Source organism: Podarcis gaigeae (assembly GCF_964106915.1).
Source record: "Podarcis gaigeae genome assembly, chromosome: 11".
Classification (NCBI taxonomy): domain Eukaryota; kingdom Metazoa; phylum Chordata; class Lepidosauria; order Squamata; family Lacertidae; genus Podarcis; species Podarcis gaigeae.
In genome coordinates, this window is record NC_139687.1 from 34,249,442 (window position 1) to 34,273,880 (window position 24,439).

General features: G+C 40.7%; 2 protein-coding genes across 4 annotated transcripts; both read right to left on the minus strand.

The window, feature by feature from the left end:
- Positions 1-1,819: 1,819 nt before the first annotated feature.
- Positions 1,820-15,037, minus strand: CCDC125 (coiled-coil domain containing 125). 3 transcript variants are annotated; one of them, XM_083703236.1, is made up of 12 exons: positions 14,881-15,037; positions 11,504-11,801; positions 9,745-9,803; positions 8,912-8,998; positions 8,469-8,546; positions 7,487-7,572; positions 7,307-7,389; positions 6,155-6,270; positions 5,400-5,507; positions 4,054-4,228; positions 2,594-2,727; positions 1,820-2,491 (listed from the first exon to the last, which is right to left on the minus strand). In XM_083703236.1, exons 2-12 carry the CDS (start codon positions 11,787-11,789, stop codon positions 2,150-2,152), a joined length of 1,554 nt encoding a protein of 517 aa, XP_083559362.1. In that variant the 5' UTR covers positions 11,790-11,801; positions 14,881-15,037; the 3' UTR covers positions 1,820-2,149. The 3 variants fall into 3 exon arrangements, with proteins under 3 accessions (XP_083559362.1, XP_083559360.1, XP_083559361.1); XM_083703234.1 differs by having other exon boundaries at positions 11,504-11,864; XM_083703235.1 differs by having other exon boundaries at positions 11,504-11,919.
- Positions 15,038-16,939: 1,902 nt separating this feature from the next.
- Positions 16,940-24,264, minus strand: AK6 (adenylate kinase 6). Its single transcript, XM_083703350.1, has 5 exons — positions 24,129-24,264; positions 23,206-23,298; positions 19,361-19,419; positions 19,122-19,267; positions 16,940-18,970 (listed from the first exon to the last, which is right to left on the minus strand). The coding sequence occupies exons 1-5, from the start codon at positions 24,211-24,213 to the stop codon at positions 18,781-18,783; spliced, it is 573 nt and encodes a 190-aa protein (XP_083559476.1). The 5' UTR covers positions 24,214-24,264; the 3' UTR covers positions 16,940-18,780.
- Positions 24,265-24,439: the final 175 nt, after the last annotated feature.

Consider the following 24,439-nt stretch of genomic DNA (forward strand, 5'->3'; position numbering starts at 1 on the left):
CATTGTTTGTGTCTTTACAAAATTTCATAACAACTTTGGACTTCCTCGCGTCATCCGCTCGCACTTACATTGTTCATAAAATTTTTCAAGCAAATTACCATCTTATTTGTAATCTTATAACCAATCATTACAATATAGTCTAATAATACTCATCTAATTTAGTGATGGCCAATTGTTTATAATCAAGCATCCTTCTTAGCATTCCATCAAATTACAATAATTTTGTAAATAAATCTTAAATTTCTTCCAGTCTTCTTCAATCCTTTCTTCTCCCAGGTCTCGAATTCTGCCAGTCATTTCCGCCAGCTGCATATAGTCCATCAGCTGCATCTGCCATTCTTCCAACGTGGGTAGATCTTGAGTTTTCCAGTTCTTTGTGATGAGTATCCTTGCTGCCGTTGTTGCATACATAAAGAAAGTTCTGTCCTTCTTTGACACCTTCTGGCCGACAATACCCAGAAGGAAGGCCTCTGGTTTCTTAATGAAAGTATACTTAAATACCTTTTTCAGTTCATTATATATCATTTCCCAGAAGGCCTTCACTTTAGGGCAAGTCCACCAGAGGTGAAAGAATGTTCCTTCATTTTCTTTACATTTCCAACATTTATTGTCAGACGAGTGGTATATTTTGGCAAGCTTAACTGGGGTCATGTACCATCTGTATATCATTTTCATTATATTTTCTTTCAAAGCATTACATGCAGTAAAGTTTAGCCCAGTGGTCCACAACCTTTCCCATTCCTCAAACATAATGTTATGCCCAATGTCCTGTGCCCACTTTATCATAGCCGATTTAACCATTTCGTCTTGTGTGTTCCATTTCAACAGCAAGTTATACATTCTTGAAAGTACCTTAGTCTTAGGTTCTAACAGTTCAGTTTCCAACTTCGATTTCTCCACCTGGAACCCTAGCTTTTTGTCATTTTTAAAAACTTCTTTAATCTGAGCGTAATGTAACCAGTCTCGCACTTTATCCTTCATTTTTTCCATACTCTGCAATTTCCAGTTATTTCCATCTTTTTCTAATATTTCCCAATATTTTGGCCAATTGGCTTCCATATTGGGTCCGTCCGGAGGCCTGATTTAGGTGGTGATTGGGCCGGATCCAGCCCATGGGCCTTAGGTTGCCTACCCCTGTCTTAAATTAAGGCCACTTTAAAGTCCCTAGCATGTAAAAATGTTACCCTTTCCCAGTTGGGGGAGGGATTTGTTCTCCTTAATACATGTGACTATGTCAAAATGAGGGGTGTATGAGGGCTGAGGAGACTGTTCTGTCAGCACAGGATTTATCCTTGTACAACAAAATCTCCCCCCTCCTCTGCCCCCCAATCTGTTCTGAAAGTTCCCCAAGGCTCCAGAGTAAATTTGGGGGCAGTGGGATGTACATGAGGGGAGTCATCTCCTTACACTAGTTCTAATCCTTGCATTTTCACTTTTATTTAGTTGAATACTGCCCATAGTTTTGACACACTGTTAAATTATAAATGACATTACCGGTACTTAATTTTTAAAATAGCAGGGAATCCATTAATTTATGATCAGCAGAGAAAAAAGTTGTACCCAATGCTAAACCATACATCAAAACTGACCCACTGAAATTAATGGACTTAAAAGTCTACTGATTTTAGTGGATCTAGTCCTTATGTATGTATGTGGATACACAACCCAGAATCTCTTTATCTTACAGTAAACATTCCCATAGCATATAAATTTGTTCATTCGATCGTGAAATAGTGCTTTCAAAAATACATCTGCCCCCAATTCCATCATAGCATAAAATACACAGGCATTACGTACAAGCAAACTATTTACAAATATCTACATTAAGTGTATAAAACACATTTAGATTTTTTTGCAATTATTTTAATTTAATTGGTGAAAACTGCTTAAAATCACTCTAATAAAAAGGTTCCCTGAATTATGATGACAGAATTACAACCCAACCCAGAGGCTCTGTTGACACACAAGAACTTCTGCCTGTTGACTTCTATGTATCACAGTGATGAAGGACCTGGAAGTCAATTGAAAGCCCATCCACGCAAGCGCATATGAATCTTAAATCAGTCTTGAGCATTAAAGAGGTGTGTTGCCTCTGTCATCACCCACCGCCTTCTAGGCTCTACCCTCCCCTGTAGAGCAGTCAGTATTTTCAGTTTTGATCAGCTGCTTCCTCTGCCAAATGCACATAATTTTCTTCAAGTGTTGGGGAACAAGAACTTTTAGACGTACAGTTCAGCATTCTGGTGGGAGATGTGTGGGAAATAGAGCAGGAGCAATCTTGAGCACCGCGTGTCTGGCAACTCGAACACACAGGAAGAGCTGACTTTGGGGGCTCTGAATCATCTTTGCACTGATTACTGCTAAGAGCAAGCTCTTCTGAAAATTCGCTTTCCTTATTCCGCTGCAAACTATCTTCTTTCTCTTCTAGGGCACGAGCAAGCATATAACTAACTTTTCTTTGATGGGCCAACGCTTCCTCCTTATCATTCAGCTGTAAAAATCAATTAAAAAATGAAATAAAAAATATTTATTTTTACAGAGATAAAAGAACACCATTAATAATGCCCTCTATGAAGCCATACAAGTTACCAACCAAGTCTATCAGCATCCTAATGATTTCCTGTGGATTATCCAATTCTTCTATTTTCTTGCTGTCAGCACCAGAAGCAAGCATGCCCGTCAACTTTCGCCCCAAGCTTTTCCTATTCCCTTGAAATGTGAAAGCACCTGAGGGGGAAAAATAACATTCACATTTAAGTTCTGACCTTTGAGACATTCTGAACAACAACCACCTTTTTAAAGTCCAAATAAAATTAAGCCTAAAACAAATATACCACTGGAAAACTGAGGCTGTTACCAAATGAAAATAATTGGCGTACATCTATAATCCAGCTTCCAAAAATACACATGCTTTTTGGTGGTGACTGCTACACTTTTAATAGACAAAATAATAACCAGCACAGATAGAAGAAAAAGAATAGAGCAAAATGTTCTGCAGTTAAAGTGAATAAACGGAGAACAGTGGAGTGCTAGTAATGAAGGCCAAAATATGCTGATCTTAGATAACATGTTTTGAATCCTCATTCTAAAATAGTTATTCATAGTCTGTTACAGGGATAGCCAATGCGGTGCCCTCCAAATATTGTTGGGCTCGGACTCCCATTAATCCCACTTGGCAAAACCAAAGGCCAGGGATGATTGGCGCTCCAAAGGTTGGCTACCCCTACTCTACTATTAAGCTCCAATATCCTATCAGCACCAGAAAGGCAATAATACAGGGGTGAGAAGAGAAGAAATGTATGCAGGTGCTTGAAAGTGGGAGGAGAAATTGCAATAAACTGGGAGAAAATTATATGAACTCCAAAAAGGAAACAAACTGTTCATTACTTTAGTTCACTCACTGGTGGATGAATCCTCTCCCATCATTCAAAATATTCATTTTTCAAAGCAGATTGCAATCATAAGATCACACTTTTATCATATTGAATATCACCACATGCAAATTATACATGTGCCAGAAAAATGCTTCCTATGGTCTTTTAACTTGACATTTATTTTATTGGACGTAATCCAGCATATTTAACACCACCACCACCAGTTTGGAGAGATTACTCCATAATTTTTCATAGCTGCCTCCCTGTAAAGACTTTTCCCCAGATAATGAATAAGTGAGATTCAGAAGGTTTCAAATAAGATATCCTGAACTTTGGCTGTGATGTTTGAACAAGACCATTGTGTTCTGAGGTGATATATAAAAGTTCTCTCTTTGATGATGTTATCTGTGATGGCTCATTGATCTACTGCTCTTCATGAGATGAGCAGTAATCAAGCAATTAACATGCATGAACCAGCCTTAAATTCTCTTGGTAGGGACTGCTTTGCTACTCTGTATGCATGCAGAATGGTTAGCTGCTATGAAATTCAGGTCAGCAAATGTATGATGTCAAACAGTAGGTTTTAGGTTTATTCGAATAGGTTTTATTCAAAACAAAAACTGCAAATTCCGGGCTGCTTTCAGTACCACTTAGAATCATGCAGCATGGAGAAAATTACCATCGTCTTTTATGTTTTTCCAGTTGAATCGTTTCTTGTCTTTTCTGCAGATCTTATTCATCTGTGCGAGTCCCAGAGCCTGGTCCCTCCTCCGCATCAGCTGCTGCTCAAATGCAATTCTGAAGGCATCTGCCATAATATATGCTTCTTCTTTACTCTTCTTCAGAAGATCAAACTAGGTTGTTGTTTTTTAAGATTGAGAGAAGGTTCAGATGACGTTCAAAAAAAGAGTGAATGAATCCACATTTTGGAGCTTTTTTAGTCATTCAGTCCCAGTACATTGGTATGGCAACTGCTTCCCCAAATGAAGTAGAGCTATACACACACTGTCACTAGGTGACCAGAAAATTTAATTATAACAATTGACTGGGAAAACCTCTAGTATACTCTGCCACAGGATTGACATTTAACAACAAAAACAATAATAAAAGTGGCTGTCCACACAGAGAGGCACTTTGTTCTTTGTTTACCATGGAACTGGGCTACACCTTGTGCTCGGATGCAGAATCAATGGTAAAGAGTACTAGAGTTGCTGCAAAAATAAGTATCACCTACTACTGCTCCCTATAAAATCCTCCTGCTTAGGCAGCAAACACACCCATACTTTTTCTCTGTGTGGAACAGATCCAAGAAAGCAGAGACAGACAGACTTCTATAAACAATTATTGGCTACCAAACCTAGGCAACTTTTTGGGACACTTCCAGAGTCTTCTCTCTGAGTCTTCTCTCTCCTCCTGGCTCCTCCCTGCCCTGCCTAGAGGAGGAAGGGGGCTGGGTTTTGTTGGTGCCAGCAGCAGCAGCGCTTGAGCGGCCGCCATTTTAAGCAGCCCCTCTCCGGAGCCCTTTCGCGTGCCACTCATCGTCCCTATGCCTCTGCTACCACCACCAGCCCCTGCCGCTTGCAAGACACAGGTAAGCAGCCACCGGGGCTCGTGGTGCTCTTGCATTATTACCCCCCCCCCAAATATAGTCCGGCCCCCCATAAGGTCTAGGGGCAGTGGACTGGCCCCATGCTGAAAGTTTGCTGACCCTTAAATTTGAGCAAGAAAGATCCATCTTTGGATCCATCCCATTTTGTTTTCATAGGCTACCCTTGTCTAAATATACTCTTATGCACTGAGCCGCTAATATGTATACAGTACATATATAAATAATAATAATAATAATAATAATACAAGTTTTAGATATCTGTCATCATAAAAAGGAAAATGCATTGACAAATCAGCTGCCTAAACTCTATATTTTTAAGCTTACATCATTTTGAACAATTTCACACATGGCAAGTGCCTTCTACACATCTTCATTAAAAGGGGCAACAATGCTACTTTCAGTCCAAGCATAAATACCTCTTGTTTGAGCTGAAGCAGTTGTTTTCGAGTCGCCGCTGACATTTTTGCACAGGAGCATGGCTCTCCCTCAAGACCACTGCAAGCGCAGGCTCCAAGTACTGCCAGCTTCAAATTCAAATGCACACCATTCCATTATTGATTTTTTTTTTTTACAAAACACAGAATAAGGGTAGACTTATACATCTTCATACAAGTCATATTACTGGCTTGGATCCAGAGCGGCCCTTTAGAACAGAAGGACTGCTTCCATTTCCAGAAGTTACTACAATCTAATAGAAGCTCCCATTCATGAAAGGTAGAGACGATTTTCTCTGATTCCCCTTCTGCCTCATGCACCTTCTTCCAGAGTATCCTCCAACTCTCATGGGAAGATTATCAGGTAGTGTAGGTGGGGATCAACGAAAAATCACCTCTCACCTATCCCCCACCCAGCCCCAACATTCCATTACTGTAACTAAAATCAGTATCAAACTCATTATGAACTCCTGGGCTTGTCTATTTTCAATTTCTCCTTTTCACAGCTCGAAAAAAATTTGTAGAAGATCAGCTTGGGGCAGACTGGTCTAGGAAGAAAGAGGGAGCGAGCAATGGTATTTCATGAACTGGATAAGATCCCAAGTCCAAATGGAGGAGGGAAAATAGTAGCCGAAAGAACTGAAGTCGAAAGAACTGAAGCCTCTGCCCTTCCACTTCATTCTCAAAGTAACTGGTATCAGCAAAAGACTCAAACAAAGCAATTTTAATATACACACCTCAAGTCCTGTTATCTCTGTAAAACCACTCTTGCTAAGGGACATGTTCTCCTGAACAATCTTCCGCTGTTTTGTATCTAGGACAGCGAGAATCTCCAAGTGCTGTTGTTCCAAAACTGTAAAATTAAATATTGAGCAAGGAAACCGTTTGTGAAATTTCCAATCAGCTTCTTTTGCTTCAAATCCTCCCTTACATAATTTTCAAATTTAATAGGGTTTGATTATTCATTTACTAACTTGTGGGGTATACACAAAATAAAGGAGATTAATTTCTGAACAAAGAGCTCAAGCTCGCCCACAAGTTTATGTTAGAAGCTTCCCTAGTCTCAGATTTTGTGGAATTGGTTGAGATTACACACTAAGGAGGAAAAGGCTTTTTACAAAGCACTAGTTTTATAATCTCATATATTATGGTGACGAGATCCTGCTCGCCATCAGTAAGAATCAGTCTCACACAGAGTTCTGCATTTGAAGCAGGTTCAAAGCTGTGGTTTACTAAACTATGCTGAAATAATGTGTCAATAAGTGTTGCCAGAGGCAATATTAAACATTGAGAGCCAGTAATGGTGTAGCTGCTTAGAGTGACAGATTAGGAGTAAGGAGATTCAGGCTGAAATCCCTTCTCAGCTATGAAGCTCAATAGGTGACTTTCAGCTGCTTGCCACCTCACCTAGGCTACCTAGGTGAGTACATGACAATGCTAATCTTATTGCTAACTGCATCAATGCAACATGCAAAATCCTAAATTCCAGCATATTCAGTGGGTAAGAATGCATTATTTCAACCTTATGCTTCTAAGCACGACATGATGTTGAAATCCTTTCAAGAGTACAAACAAAAGTTTAAGACTAAGACATTATGTCTAAATGATTTGAATAACTTTACAATTATCTGTTTTAACAACTTGCATTTTTGAAAATACATTTGTTTAACTTACTCTTGGAATATCTTGTTTCTTTTGTGACTTACAATGCAATGGCCTTTGGCTAAAAACAATAAATATTGGACTAATATATTCTGCATCATAGAAAGTTAAACTGAACACAGTACACTTTTCAAAAAAGATTAGTCTTTGCTTTTTTGCATCTAAGATGAAGTCGAGAAACAATTTCTTTAAAAGGCAAAGAACTGAAAAAGGTGGAGCATACTTACACTCATTTTCAGACTTTAGTGTTTTAACTTCATCCGTTTTCAATTTCAGTGTTTCCTTAAGTGCAGCATTTTCACAATAAATTCTGTTGACAATGGCAACAAATGACATGTTTTTAAATCATACCTCAAACATATGCTTCTATATATTGCAAAACTAAGGTATTACTTTGGTATATATACCTGTCATATTTTTCTGCCCAAGACTCTTCTGTATTTTTGAATTTCTCCTGATTAATTTTTATTTCCCACTGTAGAACATTTATTTCCTATAAACAGTAAAATGTTAATATTAGAAGAAAGCAGGACAATATTCCATAATTTGAACATTATACTCTTAGTGTTGTGAGGATGGATCGAATTCCCTCCTACATCCCATAACCACACTGCTCAAATTTATTCTCCAAGGTCATATAATTTTGCCTTAACTTGGCAAGAAACAGCCAGTGCACAACTGGCAATGTTTGGAAATAATTTATTGCAAGTAATTACCTGGTTCAAAAAGCCAACCACAAGCCAGCTTGCCTGTTCTGCTGGGCGGTAAGTACATTCCAAACACCCCTGACTGTGGACTTAGTGCTCTCCTGTTCACTTTTCCTGATGAAATCTAGGACTGCAGCCAATTGTTTGTCTAAAAATACTGAGAGCAACTTTAGATAACTACTGATGAAAGACAAAATGTCTAGGAATGTTCTATGTATCCACACATTCATGCCATCAGTCTACTGCATTAATGTGAAAATCGATTTTCTAGTTTTCACTACTGTGGAGAAAAACTTGAAAATCTGTGGGCACAGTGTTCGCTAAAAGAGAAGAATCAAACAGTTCTTCCCATGGAATAAAAACTCTGTGCTCTGAAATCTCCGAATTATCCAGACACATCTTTTCCAATAAGTATTCCAGCAAACTATTACAACTATACTAAATAAAATATTGTAAATAAAAGACAATTCAACAAAGATGTGCAGTGCAGTGCCATGCGTATTTACTGAGAAGTAAATTGCAGTGTTCAGTGGACCTTTTTGCCCCGTAAGGGTTGTAGTCTTAAGCATGCTTAGTCCATTGAAATCAAGTATGTTTTGGATTTTTGCTTTAGGGCTGCAATCCCATACACATCTCAGCTATTTTTGCCCCTCTTCAGAGAAAGAATAAGGTATAGTCTTACCTTTTCTAAAGCTCTCTTCTGCTGCTCTGTTTTTTTAAACACCGCTTTAGTATGACAAGTGGCTTTATCCAGCACTGCCTGAGAAATAAAAATTTTAAAAGCTGAACTATTATGTCTCGCATAATATGTCTCGCAGATCATACTAAAAGTGAAAACATATGTCTCAATCAGTGGCAGACTTTGAGCTCTCAAATTTCAGAGGCTCCCCACTGCCTCTCACACGACACTGTTATGGTCCCCCTGCAGCGCAGAACCCAGTGCATCTGAACTGGTCCCGCTACCCTAAAACTGCCTCTGCATCAATTAAGGAACCGGTCACCAACTTAAGTAATAAAACCATTAACAGTGAAGAACAGCTGTCTCATTTGCATAACAGTACATGTACAATTTGAAAAACGCTACATTACCAATTTAATGTAAATTCATATATATTAGTAAGTTACCATGCTCTGCAGAATTTTTAGTGCTTGCTCTTTGCCTTCAAGTTGTCTTTGAGATGCTTCCAATTCAACTCTTAAAACTTCTATCTCCTGGGTATGAATAAAGTCACGTTGAGTAAACAAAAATATTGGCATCATACAGAGACTTTCTGCTATGTGTGGATGGTACACCCGCTTGTGTGATTGGAAGGATTTCTCCCTCAGGCTGCAGCCCCATCTCCACACCATCTCCCACACTGTTCTGGAGGGTTCCCTGGCCAGCAGGAGAGGCTCCTGCTTAAACCATCAAGCAAGGCAACCAAGGTGGCTTCAGTGCCATAACCAGGCCTAAAGCCAGACCGAAATGGATCCAGAAAATCCACTTTCTCCACATATGGGTGAAGCTGGACTTCTACTATTCTCTCAACACCATGCCCCATATTTGCTATTGTTTCTGGGTCTAGGAACATCCTATTACAGTGGTGCCTCGCAAGACGAAAAGAATCCGTTCCGCGAGTCTCTTCGTCTTGCGAAGCAAGCCCATTAGCGGCTTAGCGGATTAGTGCTATTAGCGGCTTAGCGGATCAGCTGATAAGCGGCTTAGCGGATCAGCTGTTAAGCGGCTTAGCAGCTTGGGAAAAAGGGGGGGGGGAAGGGAAAAAACCCCGCAGGAACTCGCAAGACATTTTCGTCTTGCGAAGCAAGCCCATAGGAAATTCGTTTTGCAAAGCATCTCCAAAACGGAAAACCCTTTCGTCTGGCGGGTTTTCCGTCTTGCGAGGCATTCGTCTTGCGGGGCACCACTGTAATGAGAAAAATAAGGTTCCAAATTAAGTCTTGCCAAGACAGGCACTTACCTCTTCAGCTTCTTGAAGGTGTTGTATTAATTCTTCATTTGATGCCTCAGAGTTAGATTCTGTGTGCATTCATAATAGAAAAAGTGTCCTGGTTTGAAACTAATAGGATGGCATGCTTATTTTTAAGTGCTTTTTAAAAACATTAAAAAAACAACTTGAAAAGCACCAGCTGTTTCTCAAAACTATGGTAATTTGCCCTCCCCTTGCACTTTTATGTAATAAGCATTTAATAGACCACTTCTTAAGTTTCAAGCAATAGCATCTGATTGTTGGAAGGAGAGAAAAAACCTACAGTGGGCATCTCCCAATGGCGGAGGGGGGGGGAAAGGATGCAAAAGAACTTTAGATCAAAAGGTAAAGTTAAATCAACACTAACTTATTTAATGGCTAACCACACATTTGTTTGTCTCCATGTTGAGCTGTCCAGCTTGAGGTGCGGTAAAGCACTCGACTCAGGCAATGAAGAAAAAAGAGATGGCTCTCTGTCCAAACTACTGCTTCCACACGCGCACACACACACACACACACACACACACCACTGGCAAGAGGGAGGCATTGTAGTTTGCAGAGAACGCTTTGCGGAACAGCTTGGCTCCCACCAAATTTGGTGAGAGCTGCAGTGTTCTAGCAGCAGAAGTGGTGAGGGCTGAGCCCATTCAGCAGATGGGGCAGGAGGCGGCAATTTCCGGTTTACCTCACTCAGGTGGCAAAACAGGATGAGCCACCCATGTCTCCATGCATGCGTGGAGCTATGTTTCAAGAGATGTATAAACAAAAGAAAAACTTGGGACACATGCACTCTAATGGAGATTCCTTAAAATAAAATAAAATAAAATAAAAGTAAAACTGGGTGGGGAGGGGAGTTCACCAAAAGGCAAAGCAAGAAAGTGAAACATCAGAGAGCAGCTGACCTCTTTTAAAAAGGAACAAGGGAATGCAATACTCAAAGGACAAATTTCAAAATAACTGCCTGCAACACTTGCATAGTCATAATCCATACAGAACTCCAACTTGCGCTGGAAGCAATAGTTTTCTGGGAGAAGGAAATTGTATTTCCTCAGCAACATCCAGTTATTGTTTTGAATATTTGAAAAACGAGTTTCCTCTCAAAAATGGACTCTCACTCATGTTACAATCCAGTGAGATGCTACTGTACACTGCGGCATTGGAGAAAAATGAGACTACATTAATCTCTTTCATGCTTGGAATCTACAAGCTGGGCTACATCATTAGAAGCCTAGCACCCAAATGGCTGAGTCAACAAATAAGTGCTTAGTGTGCTGACTGATACACCAGTCCCCTGTACAGCACTGTTTACAACTTATATAAAGCCTTAAATGCTGCCTCCTCTCCTCTCTTGTGATACACTGGAATCTCTCATTTTTTACAGGAAAACTCGTAAAACAGTAGACATGCAAGGTCTAATATTTTGAATTCAGTTATTATAGCTTCTGTTTAAGTCAACATGCTTAAGCACACACAACTGGGTCAACACTATCCATCATACATATATCTTACATTCCTTATTTTTGTTTTGAACACCTACAGGAATAGGTGAAAAGCTCAGTATAACTGAAAATTTGAAACCAGCATTTTAGTAGTGCAATAAACTGTTTCGCCTGCTGCTCTATATTTGTTGTTCTGTGGTACTTACATGGTTCTGGAGATGTTTATGAATTAAGTATCTTAATAGCAACATTTACGTGCTGTATGAAGAATACTAAATGGTCCAAAAGTTTGGATTGAACTAAAACCTTACCAGAGCTGTTTTGTCGGTTGCAGCTACGAAATGCATTGATTCCCATTCTTTTTACTGACGTGTCATTCAAACTGTTACACCTTGAGCAACGAAAAACTGTTGCATCACATTCTTCTCCTTTTTTTGGCAGCATAAACGGACTGAAGCTTTTCCTTGCTGAACCTCTTCTAGGCATACCTGGGTGTGCGCTGAAGCTTTCTGATTCATACATATCACTTTGCCTTCTAATGAGTCCATTTCCCAAATCTCCACATGCCATGTCATCATCTTCACCTTCTGAGGTCATACCCAGTTTGTTCTGCAATGACACTGCTTCACTCATTGGCAACACAAATAGCTTCTTATTTCAAGCTAGCAGTGCCTTTGTTTAAATACAAAAGCTTTGTTTAAACACAAACACGTCAGGGAAAGTTGTGCTGGAAAATAAATTAATAAAAACGAATAATTATGTTATAACAAAACTAAAGATGTCTCGGTTTCTTTAAAAGCCACTTCCGCCATTTCTAGAGAGCAGCAAATAGTTTTTTTACACTGTACTAAGATTTTCCTAAATAACCCATGCTTCTTGTCGAAAAGATTACTAATTACAGGAAGCATTTCCTGCAAATTAAACACATGTATTGTTAGTACTGATTTCAAAGCACGACTGCAAAATAAGATTCCAAGAACTTAAAAGCATATCAGTGTAATCTTATGCCTTGCTGGCAGGACCATAAACACACCCAGCCACTTTGTTTACTTTAAAATGTAATAAAAAAGAAAGCATTGTTTAACTTACAATCCAACAACTGCAAAAGTCACATCAAGACCTATGTGGAATTGAGTTCTTGTATGAGACGTGCATATTACACTATGTTATTGCTTTCCTAGTTCTCTTTAATAAAATCCAGCCATTTATAACATCCTCACAAAGGAACTCTGAATACTTTTTTTTTTATAGCAAATAATGTTAAGAGGAAGCATTTATAGAAAACCCTCTCTTCATTAAAAATGTCTTCTTATGCTTTTTTTGCACACGGGCATTTAACTTTAGTAAACCATTTTGAATGTGTGCTGCTTGTTTTTAAGAAAATAAAATGGAACTTCTGTTCACCTACCCTTTAGAGACTGATTTAGACATAAATATAGTGATAGGAAGAGCTTGTCTTCTACACATCCGTGTAAATATCACAGTATGAACCAAGGTCATGAGTAACATTGTGTATACATTGTCCCATAATGCTTACAATTTAGGCACACTTAATTTGGGGTGCCAGGGAAGGAAGCTAGTTCATTAACATGTAGTAGTTGGTCTCTAAGGTGCTACTGGACAATTTTTAAATTTTTAAAATTTATTTTGCCTGCCTCAGACCAACACGGCTGCCACCTGAATCTAGAAACATAGAATCACAGAATCATAGAATTGTAGAGTTCGAAGGGACCTGGAGGATCATCCACTCCAACCCCTTGCAGTGCAGGAATATACAGCTGTCCCATACGGGGATCAAACCTGCAACCATAGGGTTATCAGAACCACACTTGTATCAACAAAAAGCATTAAGCACTGCTCATTTCTCATTAGAATGCCACACAGTTAGTTTTATATTTGAAACAACAAGCATTTTATATTTATTAAGTACACAATGAGCAAAGCATATTTATCTGCAGGTATAAACCACAGAGCCTAGGGATTGCCGATCAGAAGGTTGGCAGTTCGAATCCCCATGACAGGGTGAGCTCCCATTGCTCGGTCCCAGCTCCTGCCAACCTAGCAGTTCGAAAGCACACCAAAAGTGCAAGTAGATAAATAGGTACAGCTCTGGCGGGAAGGTAAAAGGCGTTTCCGTGAGCTGCTCTGGTTCACCAGAAGCGGCTTAGTCATGCTGGCCACATGACCCAGAAGCTGTCTAGGGACAAACGCCAATTTCCTCGGCCTATATTGTAAGATGAGCGCTGCAACCCTAGAGTTGTCTGCGACTAGACCTAATGGTCAGGGGTCCTTTTACCTTTACTTATATAGCTAGCAGGTAAGTGGCTGTGGCTCAGTGATAGAGCATCTGCTTTCCATGCAAAAGATCCCAGGCTTCATCCCCAGCATCTCTAGGTAGGGCTGGGAGAGAGGCTTCTTTGAAATCCTGAATTGCTCCCAATCAGTGCAGACAATGTTGAGTTAGATGGACCCATTGTCTGACTCATTATAAGGCGGCTTCCTGATGTCTTAACATTCCATGGTAAATCCAATACAGTGGTACCTTGGGTTAAGTACTTAATTCGGTCCGGAGGTCTGTTCTTAACCTGAAACTGTTCTTAACCTGAAGCACCACTTTAGCTAATGGGGCCTCCTCCTGCTGCTGCTGTGCCGGCGGAGCACGCTTTCTGTTCTCATCCTGAAGCAAAGTTCTTAACCCGAGGTACTATGTATGTAACCTGAAGCGTATGTAACCCGAGGTACCACTGTATTGCAAAACACCCCTTACTGCTGCATAACTATACAGCAACAGGCATTTTATATTTATAATATACACAGTTATAAGATTCTTCATATTTATGTACAGTTGTAGCTGGCAGAAAAGCCGGAAATGCATGGACCCAAGATTACAGAACATACCTTATCATACAATGGGTCCCCTTTACTTATTTTAGGGCTTCCCAGAATAAAGAACTTATCCTCTCATTATCTCTTTCATGGGTAGCTCAGTTGACTAGAGTGTGATGCTGACAATGTCAAGGTTGCGTGTTCGATCTTGCCTAAGGGACAGCTACATATTCCTGCATTGCAGGGGGTTAGACGAGATGATTCTCAGGGTCCCATCCAACTCTGTGATTCTATCTATCAATTATGACAACACCTTAAGCAGGGCTTTCTTTTCTGTCCCCCCCCCCCTTTTCTTTAAAAAGCTGCATGCCCAACCAACATTCAACAGGTGCAGCTTTGAGCATCACTGGCGTCTCCATACAGGGCAAAACTGTGGTCTGCTGAAGGTCTCCCTTTGCCACCAATATTAAAAGGCACAGGAAAGAAAAGCAAGGAAAGCTCCCCGTCGGAGTTGCAGGGGCAACGCAAAATCTCAGAGGGCGCCTGAGCTGAGCGCACGCAGCTCCCGCCAACGCGAATTCTGACTAAAAAGAGAACGCGAAGCTTTACGAAGAAGTGTGCATGCACACGAAAGCTTACACCCAGAACAAACTTAGTTGGTCTCTAAGGACAATTTTTAAATTTTTTTTATTTATTTCCTTTCACGAAAGAGCGCGTAGCACGAGCCTCCGGGGCTTCCCTTCGCGCCACATGCACAGAACCCCGACGCCCCACGGCTCGGCCCCCCTTTCCCTCTCCCACGGGGCCGGGCTTTCCGGAGCTGCGGGCCTCCGCGCACAAGCCAAGCCCGCCGCAGACCCACCTGGCCGGCGAGGCGAGCAGGGCTTCCTCCTTCCCTCCAGTCCAGCCGTCGCCCTTCCCGGTCCGTCCCTCAGTTCCTCCCGGCCTCCCTCCGGGGCAGGGCTTCACCTGCCCGCCTACCCCAACTAGCCCTCCCTTTCCCGCAGCTAGAGGAGGAACCTGCAGAGTCAAGAGTGGGCACGGTAAGATAATAAGCTTGTTGCAAATATCCATCTAACTGGCCCATTAGTTTTTAAGGCGCCGCCCACAAGCCTCTGTGCCGTTGCAGCAGGAAGAAATGGTACCTGACACTAAGTTATACCCGTCTGCTGCGAGGCAGTGGTTTTTTTTGGGGGGGGGGGTGTATTTATTTCATTGCATTTTTATACTTTTTTCCTCCAAGGAGCTCAAAGGGGAGTACAAGGTTCTCCCCATTTTATCCTCACAACAAACACCCTGTGAAGGCAGCGACTGGCCCAAGGTCAGCCCTAGTGGGCTTCATGGCTGAGTGGGGATTTGAACCCCAGCCTCCCAGGTCATAGTCCAACAGCAAGTGGTTTACCTGGGAGGTCCTCATGGAATACCCTCCCCAGAGAGGCATATTTGGTGTCTATGTTCCTGTCCAATACAGTGCCAATCAGGGTCGCATTTAGGTTTGATGGGGCCCTTTGTATGTCCAGCTGTCCTTTGTCAACAACAAATTGTTGATGTTTTTTGTGTTGAATATATGCTATATGGTAATTTATGGACCTACACAACACAAAACACTGTTGCTGTATGTAGGTTTTGTTTTAGTATTTTATCTTATATTTTGGAAATGTACCAGTACATCCAGGTTTTTTCCCTTTATTTTTTTGGGGGGCCCCCAAGAGAGTGGGGCCCTAAGCTATAGCTTGCTTAGCTTATACGTAAATCCAGCACTGGTGCCAATACCACGGTACAGTACCTCTGGTTACGAACGCTTCAGGTTACGAGCTCTGCTAACCCGGAAGTAGCTGCTCCTGGTTGCGAACTTTGCCCCAGGATGCGAATGGAAATCGTGCGCCAGAAGCGCACGCGCAGTGGGAGGCCCCATTAGCAAAAGCGTGCCTCAGGTTAAGAACGGACCTCCGGAACGAATTAAGTTCGTAACCACAGGTACCACCGTACAGTGCAATCCTGAAATTCTCATCTTCCCTTACAGGAAATGCTAGCTGGGACTGATGGGAGTCAGAGGCTTCAATATCTAGAGGGCACCTCAAGAGCTTTTTATCAGGCATTTTCATCTGCATGTTGTGCCTTGAACGGTGGTTCCGAATAAGCATTTGAAAGGTGCATACAATGCAATCTCATGCAAAAAAAATTAAGGGAGATTATCTAAATTCAGGCAATTAATGGTATGAAGCTGCCTTACACCATTAGATCTTTAGTCCATCTAGATCAGTATGTAGTGACAACAGCTCAAGATTTTATAAATGACCTATAAGATTGAGCATATTCCTTCAGTTTCAACTGCCAACTAGCAAGCTTAACTAGTAAAATTAGAGATCAAGATGAGCTTTTAAAGGAGGACTGGAACATGTTTGCAGCTTATTAAAAAAAAATTGTAAACATGTTAAAACGTAAGTAGGTTTGGAGTAATAACAGCAGTAAAATACATATAGGAGAATATTATGGAGGAGATAAGTTATAGAATAATTAGAATATGCATCAATATTACAATACTTGGGGAAACCATGGAGTGGTGGAGGGGAAGTAATACTAATTGAATGTTAATTGGAAAATGTACAATTATTTTTATTTTATTTGAAAAAGGATAAATTAAGATAGATAGATAGATAGATGATAGATAGATAGATAGATAGATAGATAGATAGATAGATAGATAGATAGATGACCTGCCACCATGGAACCTTTTTATTAAACCTCTGGCCTTAAACAAAGTATGAGCTCTACCACTTCATGAAGGGTCTTCCCACATACATAGGTAGCTACTACATGTCAAAATCCTCTATTGCACTATAGGATTATTAAGCTTTGACAAACAGGAAAGGATGAGTGTGATACAGATTTAGCTGCAATACATGTCTGAAGTTAAATGGTTTTCTTAACTGGTCATCAATACAAGCAAATTTATTGAACACAGCAAGAGCTACTACAAAAGTTGAATAGAAACAACGTATTTAAACATTCATTAAAAGAAATTGCTTACAGCATATCATAGAAGGCACTTTAATAGACATACCTGTATATAAATGCAAAGCTAAATGTTTACCATTAAATGCACTCCTTTTTATTAAGAAACTTACAAAACTATAGACCCATTTCCCCATAAATCAAAATTATATTAAGTACAAAGTCATTTCCAATAGTTATTTAGTAAATAATAAAAGTTTCAAGTCAAAGTAGCTTAGTTAGGAAAATGGCAAACTTGAGGATTTTCATTTTCATATATACAAAACACAAACATACAATGACGTTATAAGAGGCACAAATCAAATGCTCCATGGATAAGGGCAACACCCAACAGTGACAGCCACTTGTGCAATGCGACTTTCCCCCTGACCTGTACACTGATGCCCCTCAAAATCTACTCTGGACAATTGGGGAACCTTCTGGAAGCGTGAAGAGGAAGAGGAGAACGGGAAAGTCCTATCATGTTCACTGCCATGACAATATGTATCCGCCATAAGTGTCAGTTGTACTATACACACTGAATGACTGTGTAATTTACATTATACCATAGAATGTGCAGCTAGGAGTATCTTAAGTACTGGTGCTGCATTTAAGTTAGTATATGCTTAAATTCAGTAGGAGTCTCCTATTCCTACAGAAGGAGGCTCCTTTTCAAGAATACCTTTAAACCTTTTTAGTTCCAGAAAAGAAAACATCAGTGCTTTATATATGCTGAATTACCACAAAACTACCAGGGCAATCAAAGTGGGCCTTTCCCAACTGACAACAGGAAGATGTGCTTCCTATTAAGATACTAATCAGTGTCCTTTGCAATTTTTATAATTTCATTATAAATTTCAAAGATCAGACCTCTGGAGCTAAATATTTTAACACAAAGAAGAGACACTAATAAACATACTTACAAACAGACTTAATACTTTATTCATGCATAACCAATTTTCTACCTACCTTTCACTTGGTACTGTGTATTTTGCACATGCGTTGTGGTAGTCAACAGACAAAACATAGATCTGACACACATACATGCTATGGGAAGCTGCTATCCAAATAGGGCTTCCTATTATGTGGAACTGGCATGTGTGTTCACATCAATAACATGACCTGTGGTTGCACTTCAGGTTGCACTGTGTATAGTCAATGTATTACATTTGCAACGACAGGTCAATATTCCCATAGCATTAGAAGTAACTTCACCGGGAAAGCTTTTAGGCTTGAAAGACTGATAACATTTACTATGAGCTAGTAAATGAAATATATATACACACACAAATATATTAAAGGACATTGCATGTCGATAACTTAATAACCTGGAACATTGTCACAAACCAAGCCCCACCATTAAAAAATTAAAACCTCCACAGAACAATTCAACGTATTACCAAAAAAAAAAGGAAGTTGCACAGCAATTGAGATGCTAACACCTAAACAAGCCAGTGCAGTTTGTTATTAACCTTGTCAACCAAATCTTCAAAAAGAATCTTAAGACACAGAATGTCATGTTTTTTAAAGTTTCCAAGTCTGTAACTTATGTCCAGTTTCTGCACTCATATGAATCCAGCTATAATTAGTGCAGCATAAATCTGCTGAATTTCATTTATCTCCAATTTTATTTTCACAGAAAAGTAACTGTTACTGTTTCCTCAATGACTGAAACAGCAAGTGTAACTGACAAGAACCAGTCAGCCAGTGCTATTGAATTAAGTTATTTCTAAGACTGTTTGGTCTATTAATATTATATATTAAATTACTAGTTGTTGTCTTTCATCCACTGTTCGATCCACTGTATAATCTGATCTAAGTTGTTCTCCATGTCCTCTGGAATGTTGCTGGGCAACTGATGAACAATGTCTTCCTTATACGATGACATGGCTTCTTCATAAATGATCTGAAAAATTTCACATTGAAGGTTGTCTTGAAGCTTTTTTCCTTTGTATCCTCTAAAAAAATAAAATAAGATAAGACAAAAACACTTGAGATAATTTGGGAGCACATTTTAGGTTAAAAAACAGAGACAAGACTATGTACTAACAAGAGGCTTCATCCTAAACCAAATCTGGTACTGCATCTATTTTGTAGCACTGATTTTACCTGCTTTCCAATCTGTTATACAAGACTGAGTTTTCAGTTCGAAGCACAAATACTATATTAAACCAACGTTCAGGAAAGAAGTCACAGCTGTGATAATCAACTATTACACCGCCATCACTCATCTTCTCTTCCAGTTCATCAACTACCTAAAAGAGAATTCATATAAAATAAACTTATAAATGTATTCTTAGTAACAAAATAAAACCCACAACTGTGCTAGTTTTTAAATGTAAACGTACCCTGTCTTCATCTAAAATTGGACATCCATATTCCTCATCAAATCCTTCGTATAGCTCCCCTGTATAATGAGGAAGAAATGGTAAGAATACAAAAAATGTTTCCAATGGTTTGCTGTCAATTGCTTTTTTAAGATATGTCTCTCAAAAACCTGTGCGCAGCCCAATATTATGGGTTTTATTCAGAAATAAGTTCCTAAGTCCAATGAGGCTTACTCTATGCATTTTAGACGTATGTTTAAAAGTTTTTTTTTAACAAGCATGTCTATAAACAGAATTTATTCCCTTTAGCATTATAGCTATGGATAGGATTCATCTCGGCATCCTGTCAGCAGAAACTCTGTGCAAGGACTACTGCTTATGCAATGGAGCTTTCTCCCTCTTCTCCCACTGAATGCCTCCCAGAATTGGTTTGGGCAGGAAGGGGCCGGGAGAGTCAGGAGAGAGGGGTGGGGTTGTTCCATATGATGAGCTGAAATGCTTGCATAGAGAGAATGTTCATAATAGCACAACATTGAACTCTACCACATATATCTAAACTATACCTGTTGTTGTTGTTGTTTAGTCGTTTAGTCGTGTCCGACTCTTCGTGACCCCATGGACCAGAGAACGCCAGGCACCTCTGTCCTCCACTGCCTCCCGCAGTTTGCTCAAACTCATGCTGGTAACCTCGAAAACACTATCCAACCATCTCGTCCTCTGTCGCCCCCTTCTCCTTGTGCCCTCCATCTTTCCCAACATCAGGGTCTTCTCCAGGGAGTCTTCTCTTCTCATGAGGTGGCCAAAGTACTGGAGCCTCAGCTTCACAATCTGTCCTTCCAGTGAGCACTCAGGGTTGATTTCCTTCAGTATGGAGAGGTTTGATCTTCTTGCAGTCCATGGGACTCTCAAGAGTCTCCTCCAGCACCATAATTCAAAAGCATCAATTCTTCGGCGATCAGCCTTCTTTATGGTCCAGCTCTCACTTCCATACATCACTACTGGGAAAACCATAGCTTTAACTATACGAACCTTTGTTGGCAAGGTGATGTCTCTACTTCTCAAGATGCTGTCTAGGCCTGTCATTGCCCTTCTCCCAAGAAGCAGGCGTCTTTTAATTTCGTGGCTGCTGTCACCATCTGCAGTGATCATTGAGCCCAAGAAAGTAAAATCTCTCACTACCTCCATTTCTTCCCCTTCTATTTGCCAGGAGGTGATGGGACCAGTGGCCATGATCTTCGTTTTTTTGATGTTGAGCTTCAGGCCATATTTTGCGCTCTCCTCTTTCACCCTCATTAAAAGGTTCTTTAATTCCTCCTCACTTTCTGCCATCAAGGTTGTGTCATCTGCATATCTGAGGTTGTTGATATTTCTTCCGGCAATCTTAATTCCGGCTAGGGATTCATCCAGCCCAGCCTTTCGCATGATGAATTCTGCATATAAGTTAAATAAGCAGGGAGACAAAATACAGCCTTGTCGTACTCCTTTCCCAATTTTGAACCAATCAGTTGTTCCATATCCAGTTCTAACTGTAGCTTCTTGTCCCACATAGAGATTTCTCAGGAGACAGATGAGGTGATCTGGCACTCCCATTTCTTTAAGAACTTGCCATAGTTTGCCGTGGTCGACACAGTCAAAAGCTTTTGCATAGTCAATGAAGCAGAAGTAGATGTCTTTCTGGAACTCTCTAGCTTTCTCCATAATCCAGCGCGTGTTTGCAATTTGGTCTCTGGTTCCTCTGCCTCTTCTAAATCCAGCTTGCACTTCTGGGAGTTCTCGGTCCACATACTGCTTGAGCCTTCCTTGTAGAATTTTAAGCATAACCTTGCTAGCATGTGAAATGAGTGCAATTGTGCGGTAGTTGGAGCATTCTTTGGCACTGCCCTTCTTTGGGATTGGGATGTAGACTGATCTTCTCCAATCCTCTGGCCACTGCTGAGTTTTCCAAACTTGCTGGCATATTGAGTGTAGCACCTTAACAGCATCATCTTTTAAAATTTTAAATAGTTCAGCTGGAATGCCATCACTTCCACTGGCCTTGTTATTTGCAGTGCTTTTTGACTTCACTTTCCAGGATGTCTGGCTCAAGGTCAGCAACCACACTACCTGGGGTATACGAGACATCCATTTCTTTCTGGTATAATTCCTCTGTGTATTCTTGCCACCTCTTCTTGATGTCTTCTGCTTCTGTTAGGTCCTTTCCACTTTTGTCCTTTATTGTGGAAATCTTTGTACGAAATGTTCCTTTCATATCTCCAATTTTCTTGAACAGATCTCTGGTTCTTCCCATTCTATTGCTTTCCTCTATTTCTTTGCATTGCTTGTTTAAGAAGGTCTTCTTGTCTCTCCTTGCTATTCTTTGGAAATCTGCATTCAATTTCCTGTATCTTTCTCTATCTCCCTCGCATTTTGCTTGCCTTCTCTCCCCCGCTATTTGTAAGGCCTCATTGGACAGCCACTTTGCTTTCTTGCATTTCCTTTTCATTGGGATGGTTTTCGTTGCTGCCTCCTGTATAATGTTACGAGCCTCCATCCATAGTTCTTCAGGCATTCTGTCCACCAAATCTAAATCCTTAAACCTGTTCCTCACTTCCACTGTGTATTCATAAGGGATTTGACTTAGATTGTATCTTACCGGCCCAGTGGTTTTTCCTACTTTCTTCAGTTTAAGCTTGAATTTTGCTATAAGAAGCTGATGATCTGAGCCACAGTCAGCTCCAGGTCTTGTTTTTGCTGACTGTATAGAGCTTCTCCATCTTTGGCTGCAGAGAATATAATCAATCTGATTTCGATGCTGCCCATCTGGTGATGTCCATGTGTAGAGTCGTCTCTTGTGTTGCTGGAAAAGCGTGTTTGTGATGACCAGCTTGTTCTCTTGACAGAACTCTATTAGCCTTTGCCCTGCTTCGTTTTGATCTCCAAGGCCAAACTTGCCAGTTGTTCCTTTTATCTCTTGACTCCCTACTTTAGCATTCCAATCCCCTATAATGAGAAGAACATCCTTATTTGGTGTCACTTCTATAAGGTCTTGTAAGTCTTCATAGAATTGGTCAATTTCAGTTTCTTCAGCACAAGTAGTTGGTGCATAAACTTGGATTACTGTGATGTTAAAAGGTCTGCCTTGGATTCGTATCGAGATCATTCTATCATTTTTGAGATTGCATCCCAGTACAGCTTTCACCACTCTTTTGTTGACTATGAGGGCCACTCCATTTCTTTTATGGGTTTCTTGCCCACAGTAGTAGATATGATGGTCATCCGAACTGAATTCACCCATTCCCGTCCATTTTAGTTCACTGATGCCCAGGATGTCAATATTTATTCTTGCCATCTCATTTTTGACCACCTCCAACTTACCCAGGTTCATGGTTCTTACATTCCAGGTTCCTATGCAATATTTTTCTTTACAGCATTGGACTTTCCTTTCGCTTCCAGGCATATCCGCAACTGAGCGTCCTTTCGGCTTTGGCCCAGCCGCTTCATCAGCTCTGGATCTACTTGTACTTGCCCTCCGCTCTTCCCCAGTAGCATGTTGGACGCCTTCCGACCTGAGGGGCTCATCTTCCAGCGTCATATCTTTTATATGCCTGTTGTCTTTGTCCATGGAGTTTTCTTGGCAGGGATACTGGAGTGGCTTGCCGGTTCCTCCTCCAGGTGGATCACGTTTGGTCAAAACTCTCCACTATGACCCGTTCATCTTGGGTGCCCTGCTCGGCATAGTTCATAGCTTCTCTGAGTTCTTCAAGCCCCTTCGCCACGGCAAGGCAGTGATCCATGAAGGGGAAACTATACCTACATACCAGTATATAACTTGAATACGAATTCTACATCAACTTTCAAGTGTTAAGTTCTGTAAAATAAAAACTCACCTTCTTTGGCCAAATCACCCACATTAATGTAAGTAAAATCTGTTCTTGCAGCGATCTCTTTGCCTAGGGTAGTTTTCCCAACACCAGGCGTACCTACAAAGCAGCATATGCCATAACAAAACAGTAATCAATAGTAGCAACTAATAACATATACAGCGGTACCTGTACTTAATTCATTCCAGAGGTCTGTTCTTAACCTGAAACTGTTCTTAATCTGAAGCACCACTTTAGCTAATGGGGCCTCCTGCTGCTGCCGTGCCACCGGAGCACGATTTCTGTTCTCATCCTGAAGTAAAGTTCTTAAACTCAAGTACTATTTCTGGGTTAGCGGAGTCTGTAACCTGAAGCGTATGTAACCTGAAGCATATGTAACACGAGGTACCACTGTACTGTAATCAACTCCACACGAAAACTGCTACTAAAGGCCCAGACAGGCCTAGTTCACGCAAGATAGCCAAAGACTTTCCATTTTAAAAAATATCCTGCAGGCGTGTGCATCACACTTTGAACGCTTCTCTATATTAAAAATTGTCTACAATCAGCTTGTATGGCATGTGGCAAAGAACAAGTTTTGTATTTGCATGTTATATAAAACAAACAAACACGGAGCAGCATTCAAAACAATGTTATAGCCCATTCGATCACATAGTTTGCTTGCATGTTAGCCCAGGCCTCATATTTGAAGTAGAAATAGGAGGGTAAAAGTGACATTTCCCGAGGCACACAATCAGGTTAAAACCCATGAAGCTGCCTCGCACCGAGTCGACCCAAACACACAGCTTTCCAGGATAGGATTTGAGACGGGAATCTTTCCCAGCCTTGTTACTGGTTGCCTTCATCCGAGAACACTAGAAACTGGACCCGGGACCTTATGTTTCTAAAGCACTTGCATGAGATACAAACACAACCCGTTTTGCTCTTACCCGTGAGAAGAATATTTGGTCTCCTCATGTTCGCTTGGGGGACGATCCAAGTGCCTGGAAAGGCGTCACGAAGACACGTGTTCATCCTTCGCGGGGACCTTTCCCAACTCTGCCCGAGTCAGCGCATAATAACAACGTCACAGGGGCCCCCTTTCTTCCGCCCGTCTTCTGGTAAATAGGAAGGCGACTCTGTAAGGTAAGAATCACGCATGACATACATACATACATACATACATACATACATACATACGTACGTTTCGGCGAGCTTTTGGCTTTTCTTTGGGGCCAGAGGGTGAGGCCTTAGCGTTTCG

What these genes read in the sequence shown, in the direction of transcription:
- AK6 (XM_083703350.1), bottom strand. Translation starts at nt 24,213, where the DNA reads ATGAACACGTGTCTTCGTGACGCCTTTCCAGGCACTTGGATCGTCCCC. An exon ending in ACCAAATATTCTTCTCACGG is followed by an intron (nt 23,299 to 24,128) that starts GTAAGAGCAAAA and finishes GCTGCTTTGTAG; the next exon opens with GTACGCCTGGTGTTGGGAAA. An exon ending in GGGTGATTTGGCCAAAGAAG is followed by an intron (nt 19,420 to 23,205) that starts GTGAGTTTTTAT and finishes CTCATTATACAG; the next exon opens with GGGAGCTATACGAAGGATTT.
- CCDC125 (XM_083703234.1), bottom strand. Translation starts at nt 11,825, where the DNA reads ATGAGTGAAGCAGTGTCATTGCAGAACAAACTGGGTATGACCTCAGAA. An exon ending in ACTAAAGTCTGAAAATGAGT is followed by an intron (nt 6,271 to 7,306) that starts GTAAGTATGCTC and finishes TTAATTTTACAG; the next exon opens with TTTTGGAACAACAGCACTTG. An exon ending in GAAAAACATAAAAGACGATG is followed by an intron (nt 2,728 to 4,053) that starts GTAATTTTCTCC and finishes TTTCCCCCTCAG; the next exon opens with GTGCTTTCACATTTCAAGGG.